At 30.1% G+C, this 18,828-nt stretch overlaps 1 protein-coding gene and 1 pseudogene across 2 annotated transcripts; both read left to right on the top strand.

Annotated features, from left to right (window-relative positions):
* The first annotated feature begins 2,270 nt into the window (after nt 1-2,270).
* Nucleotides 2,271-5,870, top strand: LOC110811832 (myrosinase 5-like). Its single transcript, XM_088214938.1, has 13 exons — nt 2,271-2,512; nt 2,788-2,848; nt 2,988-3,046; nt 3,149-3,224; nt 3,352-3,429; nt 3,543-3,630; nt 3,785-4,040; nt 4,212-4,327; nt 4,526-4,743; nt 4,905-4,936; nt 5,048-5,144; nt 5,257-5,359; nt 5,501-5,870. Exons 1-13 carry the CDS (start codon nt 2,309-2,311, stop codon nt 5,679-5,681), a joined length of 1,569 nt encoding a protein of 522 aa, XP_088071064.1. The 5' UTR covers nt 2,271-2,308; the 3' UTR covers nt 5,682-5,870.
* A 5,449-nt stretch (nt 5,871-11,319) lies between these two features.
* LOC110811833 (cyanogenic beta-glucosidase-like) lies at nt 11,320-14,348 on the top strand (annotated as a pseudogene). Its single transcript, XR_015817488.1, has 9 exons — nt 11,320-11,408; nt 11,817-11,861; nt 11,973-12,031; nt 12,137-12,214; nt 12,419-12,496; nt 12,614-12,701; nt 12,839-13,094; nt 13,264-13,379; nt 13,572-14,348. The product of XR_015817488.1 is annotated as a cyanogenic beta-glucosidase-like (transcript).
* The last annotated feature ends 4,480 nt before the right edge of the window (nt 14,349-18,828 follow it).

The raw sequence follows: 18,828 nt of genomic DNA, 5'->3' as shown, positions 1-18,828 counted from the left end.
TAACTTTATTAACCGCTTAATTTTGTATAAATAAATTGATAAATTTTATAAATATTTTAAAATTTTCTAAAATAAAATTTCAAAGTGTACGAATAATATTTATTAAATCTTCTAGTTTATTTTTATTCGTAGAGCACATAATATATGAATTTGTGGTTTAATGCAACAAAAAACTTCAATTATAACATGTGCTTAAGTTATAACATGCATGTATTTGCTTACTATTTTGGAAGTGTTTTATTGTAGAAAATTATTCTATACGTTTTCATATTTATAAATTCATCAACTTTTTAATAATAGATATATATATATATATATATACACACGCGCACAGTCTTTTTGACACATGCTAACTATAGACGTGTTTTTGCCGTTAAAATATATAATTAATAATGATTTAGATATATTAATTTTTTCTATTTTAATCTTCAATTTGAAATATATTACATAAATTATAACAAATTATGTATATTGGATATTTAATAATAGATATAGATACACACACACACACACACACACACAGTCTTATTGACACATGCTAACTATAGACGTGTTTTTGCCGTTAAAATACATAATTAATAATAATTTAAATATATTAATTTTTTCTATTTTAATCTTCAATTTGAAATATATTACATAAATTATGCATATTGGATATGACTAATATACGTTACTCAACTATATCCTTAATTTATATAAATTTTGTTTTATAATATTAATTACAATATGCAATAAATAAAAATATCACAGACAATGTATAAGTTGGTAATTATAAATTTGAAGATATATTTTTCTGTAAAAATAAATAAAACAATCATATAAATTAAATATTATTAATGAAACTAATTTAATCATTTAGTATGTAATATTAAAGAAGAATGCAGAATGTATATATTAATTATTTTAAAATTAGAACGCGTAAATAATTATGCCATGAATATGATTTTTATAAGTACATAATTAAAAATATAAAAAAAACAATTCAATTAATTATCATTTTAAATAATAATATCATTATTATATTTCAGCTAGTTAAAATAAATATGAACTTCAACATATATGTATGTATATATAAATTTTCAGCTAGTTAAATTAATTATATGTCATGAGATCAGTACCTACATCAATACACCTACAAATATAACTCTCATGTAACTAAGCGAAAAGGTGAGAAGAAACTGTAGAAGCAGCGAGCTGGATAAGAAGCCTGGGGGCTGTTGCTGTTAATTTAAAATATACGTGGTCGTAATGATCAAAGGACAATGATGATCGAGAAGACTTGGATGGAATGAGATCAGAATTAGGTTTTCTTTTGCGAAGTGAAATAAACTTCATTAAATATAAGATTAATTAATATATGAATTGCAGTAGGAAAGCTTCTTAGGATGGCTCAGGAAACAGAGGAGGCGGTGTCGTTTTAGACTTAGGCTTATCATGTTTTTCCATGTTTCTCACCTTTGCTTGTTGTAGAAAGAGCGACTGAAAGGGAATAGGCTTATAATATTGAGGGTTTCGTGTATGAATGTAAGAGTTACGGAATATATATATATATATATATATATATATGATCTCTATCTCTTGGTGATAATATATAAAATTTTTTTAGTGCAGATGCTGGCAGAAGTTCCCAAGAAATCCATGATCTCAGAATTACCCATCTTCCATATCGATCACATGAAGCTTGGCTCTTTCTTCACAAGAAGTTTATTGCTAGCTAAAATTTTAAATTACATAATTGAAAATACAATTATTTTAATGTTAACTTGAATGAAACTTAATCTTAATGGAGCTGAAGCTGTTTGAAGCTGAATAGTCAGATCTCGAATAGAAACTTAATGCTGGCATGAATGGTTTATGTGTTTGTGTGTGTCGAGAGAAACTGACGCTGGACGAAATTGGAATCTCAGATCACTTTGCATGAGCTTTGCAAGAATGGTTTACTTTGGCTGGCTGTTTTTGCATGGTTTTCTTCTGCTTTCTGTCTTTACCGGCAGTTCAGAGCAATTTTATTTCACTCAAATTTATCTTAATTTCAAAAGAACCTGGATGTTAGTATTGACGTGAATTATCAATAAAATCTTACCTATTAATTGTCGATAAGATCATCTCCAAGAAATTCTACGCTTGCAAATAAAAAAAAACTTTTTTTCTCTCCACATGCATTAGCTAATACTTAATTATTTTGTATATAGTATTATATAAATAAAATAATTATAAACATATCTCTTCGCAAGAGAGCTCCAGCGCCTATATATAAATGCTAGTTTTGGGACCAAACGACTCACAGCAAGCCAAAAATTAAGCAAGTATGACAATTCAAGGAGGGTATCAATATCTCTTCCTTCTAGTTCTCGTTCTCTCCTCAGTGTGTATTAATGAAGCTCGCACTATACCTTTTTCTATTATTAACGATAAAGATATCGGTTCTTTCAAAATTCTTGATGAGAATAGTTTGAACTGTCGTACTTTTCCTAATAATTTTGTCTGGGGTACTGCTACATCAGCTTTTCAGGTATTATTTTTAAATATATAATTTTTAAAGCTATTAATTCTATAATTCATTTTATTTTTTACATAAATTTAATGAACTTGTACGCGTGCTTATTTAAAAATTTAAATACATACAATAAAAAAATTCTAAAAAAGTAATAATTTTATACAAAATGATAAAAAATCATACCGTACAACTGTGTCCGCACATTTATATACATATAACACCAGATTATATTTTGATAATTGTATAATTTTATATCAATTTATATTTTGTATTTAATTTTATTCTTTCAGATTGAAGGTGTGACCCATAGAGCATTTAACATATGGGATAGTTTTACTCACACATATCCAGGTATATATTTTTATACACGCACAAATACAAATATATATATATATATACATATATAGTTTCTCAAGCAAAAACTTAGAGTAAAATCTTTTTTATTATATATATATGAATAATCACTTGGATGTATGTGTTGAAATTTTAGAAAAGTCAGATGATGGAAGTACTGCAGATCTTGCTTGTGATTCATACCATCTTTATAAGGTACCATTAATTTAGAAGAAAAAGGCCTAAACAAGATCTCAAAAAATTTAGTAGAATTTTTATGATTTTTCACACTATTAATTTCTTATTCTATAATAATAGGTGGATGTTGAGATGATGAAAAACATGAATGTCACTGGCTATAGATTTTCAATTGCTTGGTCTCGAGTATTGCCAAGTAAGACGACTATCTCCCTTTACAATTGCTAGGACGTATATTTTCTTGTTAAGCAAACTATTCCAGTTGTTGGTACAATTTTTTCTAACATAATTTGTTTGTTTTTAACAATTAATACTACTGTCAGAGGGAAGGATAAGTGGAGGAATAAATAGAGATGGAATCCAGTACTACAACAACCTTATCGACGAACTCTTAGCTAAGGGTTGTCATTTTATTTTTTTTTAGTAATTAATTATATTTTATTCGTGCATATAGTAAGAATATTCTTCGTATTTTAATATTATTTATTTTTAATTATATTGTGATTATATGCAGAAATAGAACCTTTCGTGACTATTTTTCACTGGGATCTCCCTCAAACTTTACAAGACATGTACGGAGGGTTTCTGGATCGTAACATTGTGTAAGTAATTTCAACATAAAGTTTATTGCTTGCCGTGCAGGAAAGAAGAATCGAGTAAAAAAACAGACTTTGACACTCTTAATTTGCTATGGAATAATTAACAAAATATTATGAAATCTTATATTAATTATTATATGTTCTTTTGTGATATTAGGTCTGATTATCGGGATTTCGCAAATTTTTGCTTTAAGGAGTTTGGTGATAAAGTGAAGCATTGGATAACATTTAATCAACCGTATAGCGTTGCATATAATGCTTACGGAATAGGTGAACAAGCACCTGGTCGATGTTCTGCTTGGATGGACAATAATTGCACAGGAGGACATTCGGGAGTCGAACCATACGTTGTAGCTTATCATGAACTTCTTGCTCATGCAGAAGCTGTTCAATTGTATAAAAGAGAATATAAGGTTATAATTAACTACTGCGAGAATATATTACAATTTTTAAAAATTTATATAGTTTTTGTATATCTTAAAAGTATTTATTTATTATGAAGCTAAAATTTTATTTTTGTTATAATATCTTTTGTATAGTTTATTTATTTATTTTTTAAAAAAGAAAGATAAAAAATATTGCAGGAAACTCAGAAGGGTGAGATAGGTATCACATTGATAGCTAATTGGTATGATCCACTAACAAAGACAATTGAAGATATTGAAGCCGCTCAACGAGCTCAAGATTTCAAGCTCGGGTGGTAAGTAATTGATTTATTTTTTACTTCTATTACCATGCTCCCAAAGGATAATAGTCGTGGCATGGTCAGTAGAAGGAATTAATATGAATCATATTGACAAAATCATGGCTAGAAAATAAATTAAACTTATATATATATTAATATAATATATCACAAGATGGATAGTAAACCTAGTCTTTTCTTTCTATATTTTGGTAGGTTTTTGGATCCAATAGCATTCGGTGACTATCCAGCATCTATGAAAGAGTTAGTTGGCAAAAGATTACCACAATTCGCGCCATGGGAGTCGGAACTCATAAAAGGATCAATGGATTTTCTTGGTCTAAATTATTATTTTCCATTATATGCATTTAATACCGGTGCACCTGATCCTACAAAACCAAGTGTTACAACAGATGGAAGATTTGGAACTACAAGTAAGTATAACTAACAATAGTGTTATGAATTTTATATACGTGAAGTTAATTAAAGCTTATCAATATTTTTAATTTTTCTTGTAAATATCAAATTTTGATTTTAGGTACTAGTGGTTATATACTCATATATTAATTTAATTATATACTTTTGTTCATTATAGATGTTCGTGATGGCGTTCCAATTGGTACAAATGTAAGAAACCATACACGTAGAGAAACTATACCTATATATATATATGTATCTTTTTAAAAAAAATAGGATTTTCAACTATTGTTTAATTGACTTCAAAACCAAACTTTGCAGTCGACATTATTTTACTACAATGCAACGGGACTTTATGATCTTCTAACTTACTTGAGAATAAAGTACGACAATCCCTTCACATATATTACAGAAAACGGTACAACTTATTTCTTCATTTTTGTGTGAATAAATTATATTTGATGAATATATATAGTAAGTATTCTTTTGAATAATGACACAAACATTTGTTTTTTTTTTTTTAATTTTAGGTTACGCTGATAGTAGTGACATTCCGCTTAGTGAAACACTAGATGACACGGGACGAATTGATTACTATCAAACTCATCTTTCAGCCCTCGGAAAAGCTATCAAGTAAGTCTATTTAATTGCTATAAGAAGCGTAAGCAAAGACTCTCTCAAGGCTAGAATAGCGTTTGTCGTGTGCACGCATACAGAAACATATATGATTGTAATAAATATAATTTTTCTTACTTAATTTTTCATTTTGTGCAGTGAGGGAAGCAATATTTCGGGATATTTTGCATGGTCGTTGATAGACAACTACGAATTTGGTCATGGATTCACAGTACGATTTGGCTTAAATTATGTGAATTACAGTAATCCATCAGATAGACTGCCTAAAGCATCAGCTTTGTGGTTTACTGACTTCATCAATAATGCTACTAATATTTAGATCATCGCGAGTTTCTATTTATGAATTGAAATGAAAAATGTAAATGATCTTCCTAGAATATTCCTATAGGATTATTCTCTTCAACTAAGAATAAGGAAGATCAATATATCACGTCTTTAATGTCAGTAATGTAGTATGTTATAATTTGAAGCTATTATTATAATGTGTCTGCTCTTCCTCCGTCGGTAACTCTGGTTATTAGCTTTTTCCTGCAAATTTTTGTGCTCAAGAACTCTGGTTATGCAGTAAATTTCTGGGCCTCCCTTGTGTAGTTATCAAAATATTTTTCTTTAAACATTAAACAGACAGAAAATTACATCAGTACATAATTTCAAGAACTTGAATGATTGAAAGAGAAGGGAGACAAACTGATAAACCATTAGCCGACCGTATTACCAAAGGACAATGATGATTGAGAAGACTTGGATGGTTTACCAAAGGACCATCAGAATTAGATTTTCTTTTGCAAAGTGAAATAAGCTTCATTAAATATAGGATTAATAAATATAATGAATTGCACAATTACAATAGGAAAGCTTGTAAGGATGGCTCAGGAAACAGGGGAGGCGGTGTCGTTTTAGACTTAGGGTTATAATGTTTTTCACATTAGCTTGTTGTGGAAAGAGTGAGTGAAAGGGAATGGGTTTCATGTGTGATTGTAAGAGTTCCTATATTTACATATATGATCTCTATCTCTTGGTGATAACGTATAAAAAATTTTTAGTACTGATGCTGGCAGAATTCCCAAGAAATCCATGATCTCAGAATTACCGATCTTCCATAATGATCACATGAAGCTTGGCTTTCTTCACAAGGAGTTTACTAGAAGCTAAAATACGTAATTGAAAATACAATTATTTTAATTTTAACATGAACGAAACTTAATCTTAATGGAACTGAAGCTGGAATAAAAAACTTAATGATAAGCAAAGTTCAATGGAACTTTTATTTAATAATTAATTAATGATAATTTATTTTTAAAAAATAAAAATTAATTCAAGACAAATTGAAATAGAAATTGAAGTCAAATTGTCAGAACTTTATAATGAGATAATTATGCATCTGAATTAAATGCTCTCTAAGTAAAATTAATTAATTAACTCCTGTAGGTAGATCAAACTCGTGCTGATTTTTCATTCCCATTTCAGTGGTTAATTTTAATTTGCTAAATATAAAATCTAAATAACAGTAAAATCATATTAGTCATAGAAATAATATCACAGTAATATGCACACATCACATATATCTTCTTAAATATTATTCTTGGACACGTGAAGAACTAGATGCTATATACACATGCATGTAATAATATCACTAACACTTACCCATCTCATGCGTTTCATCATTTATGAAACTGTATACACATATCTTTCACGTGTATATAATATGAAATAGCTCCGGTATTTTAATTAACAAAATAGAATTTATGATAAACATGACCTTAGCTGACCAGTGCATTTAAACTATGGGGATTTAAATATCCAAACTTTGGCTGGATATTATTAAACCAGTGTGGGTTCGGACTTATTAGATATATGACCATTATAATCACCCAAAAGCAATATAACCAGCATGTATATATATATATATATATCTTGGATATGACTAATACAGGTTAATTAACTGTATCCGTATTGTTATTATTAATTTGTATGAATTTTATTTTATAATATAAATTAAAATAACATTAATTACAATGTGCAATAAATAAAAATATCAAATAAAATGTATATATTTAACTATAAATTTTAATATATATTTTTCAGTAAAAATAAACATAAAATGATTATTGCAAAATACATATACAAACATAAATTTCTGGATAACATTTAATCAACCATATAGTATTGCGTATAATGCTTGTTATAATTTGAAGCTAGTATAATAAAGTGTTTTCTCTCCCTCCTTAACTAACTTGCACGATGAAATGTAATAACTCTTTAACTTCTTCATTTTTTTTTTTTATAATAATACAAAGTAACACTACGTTTATAAATCTACTTGTTATACAAAATGACCTATATATTTAATAATTAAAAAATCTAAGAATTTCAGGAAACCAAACAACTCTTATTCAATCTTCTCAAAAGAGAACAAAGAACTAGCTGTTATTCACACCACCAGCAAGTAAGCAAGAATTTATGCTATTCTAGTGTTGAAATTGTAGAGAAGAGAAGAAAAATAAATAGGAATTTTGGGTATTGCTTTATGATATCACCCAAGACTCCTCTTTAGATACATAAGTGTAATATTTTGGGTGCAATTGGATTTCTAGAGTTTAATTTAGTTATTGTCCAAGGATTATTACTAATTAAATTAAATGCGTGAATACGTTATATAAAACATTATTGATTCATCATAAAAGTAGTAGATGATGATGAAGCTTGGATGAGAAAAATATTTTGTTGGAAGCCATCTAGAAGATAGGGTAAAAATAGGTCCTCTCCTGTTTTCACGTCTCCGGGAACAAGACAGAACTTGATTCTTGGTTTTCGGTGAAAAAATTAGTAGACACTCGTAATTGTATACATTTTGGGGTTAATACGGTGTCAGCATTTTATAGACATATGTTACAGTTAAAAATATAATATAATGAATGACAATTTACACCATAAATAAATAATTCTATTACATAAGTAAATAACATAATAATTTATGCCTCTGACCCCGTGCCATAAGCTGATGGTGACATGGATCAGCGAAGAAGTATGTGCCAGTGGTATTAGTGATACGGGGCATATCACTTAGTTATACAGGTGTTAAAGTTTGTTATGCAGCTCTTTTGTTCAGTTATGGGTGGGTTTTCATTTTTCTTTTATGTTTCTCGAGTTCTACATCTTAAATAGGAGTTTATAATTGTGCATTATTAGATGATTCATTTTCTATCATCAATAAAATGATTTTACTCTCATTAGATCTCATTTTTTTAAGCTGTGAAAGCTTGTTCGTAGTATCAGGGCGGTAAGTTCCACAAAAAAAAAAATCAAGATTCGTAAGATTTTAGAACTCTTGAGATTGATAGATTCAAAAAGACTGAAGGATAATGGAGATTTGAGGAAATAACATAGTATAACAGCATAACAGCTGCATAACTAAATAATATACACAGTCTCATTAATAGCACTAGCACATACTTCTTCATTAAATAAGAGTTTGTAATTGTGGATCATCAGACGGTTCATTTTTTATTATCAATAAAATAATTTTACTCTCATTAGACCTTATTTTTCTTAACTGTGAAAGCTTGTTCAATCAGATTCTCAACTTATCAAAAAATATGATGAATATTAGCTTGGGAAGAGATTTGGTGAAGATGTCAGCAACTTAATCATTTTTCTAATTATTTATAAAAATTAGTAATTGTTCATACTGAAAGTAAATAATTTCAATTTGTTTCATTCTTGCATGGAAAAATATACCCAAAGCTAAGTACATAAGACCAATATTATCACACCAAATAACATAAGGAATGATAATGATATATGTAGTTCATGAAACAAGGAGTGTAGTGAAAGTTTTTTGGCCGTGACATCAAGTAGATGTCTCCAATCTTTACGACATGGTAATCTTTAGGAAGATATGCATATGGCTCAGTCTCAAGGTTTCTACAGATGTAGAATTCTGATCATCTGTTTGTAAACTCAAGAGGTTGTATATATTGTCTCAAATAAGCAATAGTTAATAGAAACAGTATACTGAATTTTTATGCACATACAATTTCTTATGATTGTGGAGAAAAGGCAAGACTTGTGCAATACTCAGCGGTCAATCAACAAGCAAATAACTAATAGCATTATTGATTCAAATTTGAGATATATATTCCAGTTCTATATATGTTTCTGCCCCATGTTGTCTCCTAGAATAATCCTGCATTGAATACAATAACATGTATGAATACATGACAAGTTATTTTGTTAAATGAGAATAGGTTGTAATATCATATTTATTATTATTTCATTAAATTTATAAATATCAATCGAGTCTAATGTTTATGATGATTCTAGTTTTTTAAAAAATAAAGAAAGTATACACCCATTATATAAAATAATTAATTTAAAAATAATTGCTTGTATATTTTAATTAATTTGATGTCATAATAGCCAGATCTCAGTTATTGAATTTTGGGTAATCCTGATTTAATTTGTATCTAAAGGGACGTGTGTAATTGTATTAATTAAACTTAATTTCCAAACTAAACTTGGGTTAATGACAATTCTTGAGATCCTAGCTATGTATAGTACATTTTGCTGTTTATGCTTAATTTAGTTAGCTTAAGTAAGTTCAGCTTCAAGCTAACTACTGATAAATGATGTTTATATTTATAAATATATATATATGTAATTTTATACCTAGTATGTTTATCCATTTACACATATATATATATAGATAGTAGAAGTGATTAATTTTATTAATTGCTTAATTTTGTATAAATAATTTAATAAATTTATTTTAAATTTTTGTAAAAAAATTTCTAAAATAAATCTTGAAATGTAACAACAATATTTATTAAATCTTCTAATTTGTTTTTTATTCCTGGCGCTCGCATAATATATGAATTCATGGTTTAACACAACAAAAAATTATAACATGTGCTTCAGCTATAAACATGCATGTGCTTGCTTTACTATTTTGGAAATGTTTTATTATAAAAAAAAAAATTATTTTATACGTTTTAATATTTATAAATTTAGCAACTAGTTTTTAATTATAGATATATATATATATATATGTATGTATGTATATATATACATTAGCTTTTGACACATGCTAACTATAGATGCGCTTTTGCCCTTAAAATATCTAAGTAATATCATAATATTAAATATTTTAATCTTGAATTTCTGAAATATATTGCATAAATCATGACAAATTATATTTATTGGATATAATTAATATAGGTTAACTATATCCGTATTGTTATTATTAATTTATATAAGTTTTATTTTATAATATAAATTAAAATAACATTGATTACAATGGACAATAAACAAAAATATGATATGCAATGTATAATATAGTAATTATAAAGTTAAATATATATTTTTCTTTAAAAATAAATAAAGATATGAAATAAATTGAATATTATTAATTAAAATAACTTACTCTAATAACTATTACATATGTGATATTAAATAAGATTACAAAATGTATATATTGATTATTTTAATTATGTACTAATTATTAATTAATACACGTAATTAATAGTTTATTTTGGCTGGCAATTTTGGTTATTGCTTTAGCTGACCGTCTTGAATGGCTTCTTATGCTGCTTTCTATCTTCGCCGGCAGTTGCTGGAGCGATTTTATTTCACTCAGATTTATCTTAATTTCAGAAGAACCTGCATTTTGGTATTAACGTGAATTTAAATCAATAAAATCCTACCTATCAACTTTCAGTATCTATACACATACATACACACGTGCCCTTTCTGTCAATAGGGTCATCTCCAAGAAACACCACATTTGCAAATAAGAAAATTTTTCCTTCCACATGCATTAGCTAATACGTAATTGCTTTACATATAGTATTATATAAATGAAATAATTATAAAGATCTCTTTGCAAGAGAGCTCCAGCTCCTATATAAATGCTAGTTTTGGGAGCATAGGACTCACAGCAATCCGAACATTAACCAAATATGGCAATTCAAGTAGGGTATCAATATCTCTTCCTTCTAGCTCTTGCTCTGTCATCAGTGTGTATTAATGGAGCTCGCAATGTACGTTTGTCTGTCGATAACAATAAAGATATCAGTTCTTTTAAAAAATTTTTATGAAGATAATTTAAACCGTCGTAATTTTCTTAAAAATTTTATCTGGGGTACTTCTACATCAGCTTTTCATGTATTTATTATTAATACCGTATAATTTTTAAAATTATTAATTCTGTTATCTATTTTTTTTTCTCGACATTCTTTTAATTTGTTTACCCTTGAACTTGTGCATATCCTTATTTAAAAATTTAAATATATACTTCAGAAATTTTAAGAAGGTAACAATTTTACATAAAATGATTAAAAAAAATGTATCATAAAAATATGTCTGTATATATACCATAAGTTCATGTTTGATTATTTGTATAATATTATATCAATTTTTAATATTTTATATTTAATTTTATTTATTTAGATTGAAGGTGTGAAGCATTTAACATATGGGATAGTTTTAACCACATATATCCAGATACACATTTTCACTTATACATATAGTCCCTCAAGCAAAAATTTATTATAAAATCTTTTTTGTTATATATATTTATGAATAATTATTTGGATATATGTGTTGAAATTTTAGAAAAATCAAGTGATGGAAGTGATGCAGATCAAGCTACCGATTCATACCATCTTTATAAGATACCGCTAATAAAAAAAGAAAAAGGCCAAAACAAGATCTCTTAAATTTGATAGTAGAATTTTTATGATTTTTTATATTATTAATTTTTTATTCTATAATAATAGGTGGATGTTGAGATGATGAAAAACATGAGCGTCAATGGCTATAGATTCTCAATTTCTTGGTCTCGAGTATTGCCGAGTAAGAAGACTATCGCCCTTTCTGATTGCTAGGATGTCCTTTTTTCTCGTTAAGCAAACTATTCCAGTTATTCATAAAAAGACTGTCGCCCTTTCTGATTGCTAGGATGTCCTTTTTTCTCGTTAAGTAAACTATTCTAGTTATTCATACAATTTCTTTTCTAATATAATTTTGTTTGTTTTCAACAATTAACATTACTTTCAGAGGGAAGGAGAAGCGGAGGAATAAATAGAGATGGAATTCAATACTACAAGAACCTTATCAAAGAGCTCTTAAATAACGGTTCTCATTTGATTTTTTTTTTTATGATCAATTATATTTTACTTGTACAATTTAGTAAGAATATTTTTTGTTTGTTCTAATATTACTTACTTTTAATAATATTGTGAATAATTGCAGGTATAGAACCATTCGTAACTATTTTTCACTGGGATGTTCCTCAAACTTTAGAAGATGCGTATGGAGGACTTTTGGATCGTAATTTTGTGTAAGTAATTTCAAGAATAAAAATTTTTGCTTGTTGTGTAGGAAAAAAATAAAGTTTGACATTCTTAATTTGCTATGAAATAACGACCAAAATATTTTGAAATCTTGTACTAATTACTAAATCTTTTATAATATTAGGTCTGATTATCGAGATTTCGCAAATCTTTGTTTTAGAGAATTTGGTGATAAAGTAAAGTACTGGATAACAATTAATCAACCATATAGCCTTGGGTTTAATGCTTATGGAAAAGGTGAACAAGCACCCAGGCGATGTTCTGCTTGGATGCACAAAAATTGCACAGGAGGAGATTCGGGAACCGAACCATATATTATAGCTTACCATGAACTTCTTGCCCATGCAGAAGTTGTTCAATTATATAACAGAGAATATAAGGTTACAATAAATGATTGCAAAAGATATATTTTGCAATTATGAAATTTATATTTACATATTATAAAAAAAATACTTATTTACTCTAGATTATATATTTTATTTTTATTATTTTATTTTTAATTTTTTTTAATTTATTAATTTTTTTAAATAAAAAATATTAATATTACAGGAAACTCAAAAAGGCAAGATTGGTATCACATTAGTAGCTAATTCGTATTATCCATTAAGAAACACAATTGCAGATATTAATGCTGCTCAATGAGCTCAAGATTTCAAGCTTGGATGGTAATTTATTAGACTTATCTTTAGTGTCCACTTACTTCCTCCTGTAGAAAAAAAAAAAGATTGATCTTTATATGAATTCCATAAAAATAAAGGAGAGGATCATGGCTAAAAGTAAGCTAATATAAATGTAAATATATGTTATGTATTATAAAATAGATACTAATTCTTATTTATTTATTTGTCTACATATAGGTTTTTGGATCCGATAATGTTTGGTGACTATCCAAAATCTATGAAGAGACTAATTAGCAAAAGATTACCAAAATTCACTCCATGGGAATCTAAACTCCTAAAGGGATCAATCGATTTTCTTGGCTTAAATTATTATTTTCCATTATGTGCATTTAATACAGGTGCACCTGATTTAAATGCAGCCCGGAGTTGGTAGAGGAGACCACGTCCAAGATAGTTAAAATCAAGAAGAATATTCAGACAGCTCAGAGTAGGCAGAAGAGTTATGCAGATACCCGGAGGAGAGACTTAGCGCTTGAAAAAGGCGACCGGGTGTTTCATAAGGTCACTCCTTTCAAGGGAATTAGTAGGTTCGGCAGGAGGAAAAAATTAAACCTCCGATATATTGGACCCTTTGAAATCTTAGACAGGATTGGTACTGCTACCTACAAACTAGCACTGCCTCCAGAGCTCTCCAGAGTCCACAACGTGTTCTACGTATCCATGCTACGTAAGTACAACCCGGACTCTTCTCATGTCTTGGCTCATTAACCGCTTCCACTCCAAGAGAACTTGTCTTATGAAGAAGTACCAGTCGGTATCACGGACCGAAAGAGCAGAATACTCCGCAACCAGAAAATATCATTTGTAAAGGTCGTGTGGCAGAACCACACGCCCAGGGAGGTTACTTAGGAGCTAGAATCAGAACTTAGATCCCAGTATCCCCATTTGTTCGACCCAGAGTAATATGCAAATTTGGGGGACCAAATTTCTTTAAGGGGAGAAGAGTTGTAACACCCCAAGTGTATTATTATTTTTTTTTATTTTATTTATTTTATTTTGTAATTATTAGAATTTTATTTGATTTTTATTTAATTTAATTTATTTTTTATTTAATTTAATGAAAATAAAAATAATAATAATGATAAAATTAGGTTAAAATATTATTTGGATTTAATTGAAATTGATTTTAGAAAAAATGGGTGAAAATTTGGATTCTGGGGGTATTTTTGAAAAGAAAATCAGAAACTGGGGGGTCAAAACGTAATTTAGAAAAGTTGTGCCCGTCAGCAGCCACGTCAGCGGCCCGGTCAGCAGCCCCGGCCAACCAGGACGCGCCGCGTGGCAAGGAAACGTTGACCAGGGGACGGGCCACGTAGGCGATCCGCGTGCGCGCGATCGAACGGCCCAGATCTGTTCCCGCGCGCACGGACGGCCCAGATTCACGCGCACGGACGGCCCATATTCAATCAGGCACGGACAGCCCAGATTGCATCGCGATAGACGGCTCAGATTTAATCCCAATTAAATCGCAATCGAACGGTCCAGATTTAATCTTGATGGAAGGTTGAGATTAAAAGGCAAAGGGTATAAATAACCCCACCCAAACTTGACCACAAAAATCCTAGCCGCTAGTGCCTCACCGAAGAAGAACCAAACGCCGGAGGAGCCGGCCGCCGCCACCCGCCGCCGCACCGGGGAAGTTTTCGACTGCTGATCGAGGTAAATTTTCTCCCCCTTGCTCGTTTTTCGATGCTAAGTCCGCCTTTGGCCAAATCGGAGCCAAACCACCGGCCAAACGGCCGAAAAACCCAGCCGAAGCCCAGCGGTGCCGCCGCACCCCTCCTCGATTTTTGCCTCCGATGAGGCCCTTCCTGGCCTCCGTTCGATGCAATTTTTATACCACTGTAATCATCGTTCTTTTCTCTATAGGTTGATCGGAGCCAAACATCAAAACGCAACTCACGCCAAAGGAGCCGCCACACCCGAGAGCACCGCCGCAGATAAGTTTTGGTTTTTCTTGAGTTTTTGGCCCACCGAGGGCCCTAGGGTTGTTTTATCGCAGGGACCGATGCAAATGTGGCCGAATTCGATCGAAAACGGCCAACCCGAGGTGAATCGCCGCCGCCCGTCGCCGGAGCACGGCGGAGTAGCCGTGCCGGAATTGCGATATTGGCCGAAAGGGGCCCTAGGTCTGATTTGGAATTTTTTGGGACACGTGCAGGTACCGGTAGTGCATTTCAGTTTTTCAGAAAAAATTCAGGAAAATTAAGGACAGCCTGTAGGCGCACTGTAGAGCCGTATTCAGACCCCGAAACAAGTAAGGACCCCTCACCCTATTTTCTATCACGGTATTAAAGCTAAATAAATAATTAAACTGTACTGTGTGACTTTATAGATGTATAATTAATTAAGGTTGCCAATGGAGCTCGAGTCTGATACTGTGTTGGCCTGTTATTGTTTGATTTAATTTCCAATATTAAATACAGCATGATGTCTGATGTATTTATTTTATGGTCTCGTATGCATGAATCATGATTTCTTTTATTATGGTTGATATTATGATTAACCCGATACTGTGTTGTCATGTTTGGTGTCAATTACTGGTTTACATGTTGTGTATGATTGGATGATTGAGATCAAGGAAAAAGGCAAAAAGATTATCTGAATTGATAAATGGGTAATATGTACAGTCTGACTAGATATCCTGGGAGATGGTAGATGGACCGGATCCGCAGGGAACCCTACTGGGAACGTGGTCTCTCATACCGGACGGGGTATGGAGACCTTATGTGTTTTGGCACCCATACCGGACGGGGTATGGGGACGGCCCGTTTCACCCTCATACCGGACGGGGTATTGAAGTTCATGGTTTTGGCGCCCATACCGGACAGGGTATGGGGACAGCCCTAGAATCAGGTTATAAATGTTAAGGGTTCACGTGTAGAGGGGACCCCCTATGGATCCCCATAGATACTAGTAGGCTGGTAAAAGAGGAAATCTGTTTTCTGATGATTGAAATGTAAACGTGTGATATATGTTGTGTTATAAAGTGTATATGATTTCATGATATTGTAAGGTTATTATTTTCAGATGTTGTTTTCATGGATCTCGCTGAGGTAAGTGGACAGTAAAGGATTTTATTATTGATAAAAGAATTTGTTATAAATTATGCTCCATTGGTCATTTTGTTTTATACCCACCTTTACTTCCGTGGCGGTGAGATAGTGTGATGTCTTTACTGGGCTGGTGTAATTCATTCCTTATTTAACTATTTCAGATCAGGAAGACATTGTTCCCGAGCCCGTTTCGCAGGAAGACGGCGAAGGGGACGCCTAAAGACTCCATAGTTATATTTATAGTTCTTATTTCAAGTATCTCTTTTAGTTAGTTTGTTTTTTTATGTTTTGAGTTCGTTTCAGTTATTGTGTAAGGGATACTAATCAAAATTTTTATTACGCTTCCGCATTTGATATTTTTAATACATATATTTCATTTAAATTTCTAGGGCCGTTACAGGGGTAGTATATAATGAGAGATGGGGCTGATTTTTTTTTTCATTACCTCCTTTCTTGAATTATGTTGAGTTTAATCTATCCTTTACCATATTAAGGATCGGTAAGGCTGCAAGACTATATTAATGGGTTTGCATTACTATTTCTACTTGCTAGAGCAAATCTTACAATCGAAAAGATATATATTTCTATATTGATCAATATATATATGTATTATATGAATAATTTTTTAAGTAAATAATAAATAATTTTTTTTATTTTAGGTTATGCTGACACTAGCTCAATACCACTGCGTGAAACTCTAAATGATTTTGGTCGAATTGATTACTACAAGACTCATCTTTTAGCTCTTAAAAAAGCTATCAAGTAAGTATCTTTAATTATTATAAAGCATAATAGCACTTACCGTAATGCACACATACACAAATTTATATATATGACATCAAAAATTATTGTACAATAAAATTGATGATTCTTATATTTAATTCTTTATTTATTTACAAGAAAGGAAGTAAGGTCTCAGGATATTTTGCATGGTCATTATTAGACAACTATGAATTCATTCAAGGATTTACAATACGATTTGGTATAAATTATGTAAATTATAGCGATCCATCATATAGACGACCTAAAGCATCGGCCAAATGGTTTATTAAGTTCCTCAATAAGATTGCTTAATCTTTAACTCAATGTCTCTAAAAGTTTCGAACAGAAAATGTAAATGATCCTCTTAAACTATTCCGATTGGATTAGTTTCTTCAACTAAAAATAAAGAAGATCTGTATCTCATGCTTTAATATCTGTAACCTAATATGTTGTAATTTAAAGCTTATGTTCAAATAATAAAATCATATTTCTCTCTCTATTACTACAAACTGTATTTGCTCTACCCAGCCCCCTTTGTCTGTCAAGACATTTTCATCGAGAGGAAAAATAAATAAATAAGAGGAGGAAACTACATCAGTACATAATCTTAAACACTTGAACGATTGAAAGACTTGGATGGATCTGGAAACAGAGGAGGAGATGTCGTTTTAGACTTAGGCTTATCATGTTTTTCAACATTAGCTTGTTGTAGAAAGAGTGACTGAAAGGGATTAATAGGCTTATAATATTATATATATATATATATATGATCTCTATCTCTCGGTGACAAGATATAAAATATTTTTAATAGAGATGCTGGCAAAAGTTCCCAAGAAACCCATGATCTCAGAAGTAGCGATCATCCATAACGATCACATGAAGCTTAGCTTCCTTCACAAGAAGTTTATTACAAGCTAAAATTTTAAATTACATAATTGAAAATACAATGAGTTTAATGTCAGCTTGAATGAAACTTAATCTTAGTGGAGCTGAAGCTGTTTGAAGCTGAATAGGCAGATCTGGAATAGAACTTAATGCTGGCTAACTGAGTAAACCTTGAATTGATGAAATAAAATAAAAAGAAAGTGCGACTCCAACACTAAACAAACACTAATCTAAGAGAATTACGACTGATACTTTCTTTGATACGATGATTTATTAATAATAATTTATTAGTTTATTAATACTTTCTTCGATACATTTTTTTTTTTTTAAAATAACATCACGATAATTTATTAATAATAAGCAAAATTCAATGGAACCCTCTTTTAAACTTAATTAATGATAATTTATTTTTTAAACAAAAATAAGAATTAATTGAAGACAGAATGAGATAGAAATAGAATTCAAATTGTCAACTTTACAACAGAGAATTAATTAATTAACTAACTCCAGTCGATATATCAAACTCATGCTGATGTCTCCATTCCCATTTCAGTGGTTAATTCAAAATTTAATTTGTTAAATATAAAATTTAAATAATAGTAAAATCAGATTAATCACAGAAATAAAATTAAAATTTATTTTATCCAAAGTAGTTGTCAATCTATAAACATTTATTACTCTCACAAGTTGAATTAATTGCTTGCCATATATACACATATCACATATTTCTT

This window comes from Carica papaya, chromosome 3 (assembly GCF_054855325.1).
Source record: "Carica papaya isolate Zhongbai chromosome 3, ASM5485532v1, whole genome shotgun sequence".
NCBI lineage: Eukaryota > Viridiplantae > Streptophyta > Magnoliopsida > Brassicales > Caricaceae > Carica > Carica papaya.
Note: the sequence above shows the minus strand (reverse complement) of the source record. Positions and strands in the feature narration are given on the sequence as shown.

Excerpts from the sequence above, each read along its gene's own strand:
- LOC110811832 (XM_088214938.1), top strand. The coding sequence starts at position 2,309 with ATGACAATTCAAGGAGGGTATCAATATCTCTTCCTTCTAGTTCTCGTT. Across the intron at positions 3,631-3,784 it reads TTTCTGGATCGTAACATTGT|GTCTGATTATCGGGATTTCG; the intron begins GTAAGTAATTTC and ends TTGTGATATTAG. Across the intron at positions 4,744-4,904 it reads TGGAAGATTTGGAACTACAA|ATGTTCGTGATGGCGTTCCA; the intron begins GTAAGTATAACT and ends TGTTCATTATAG.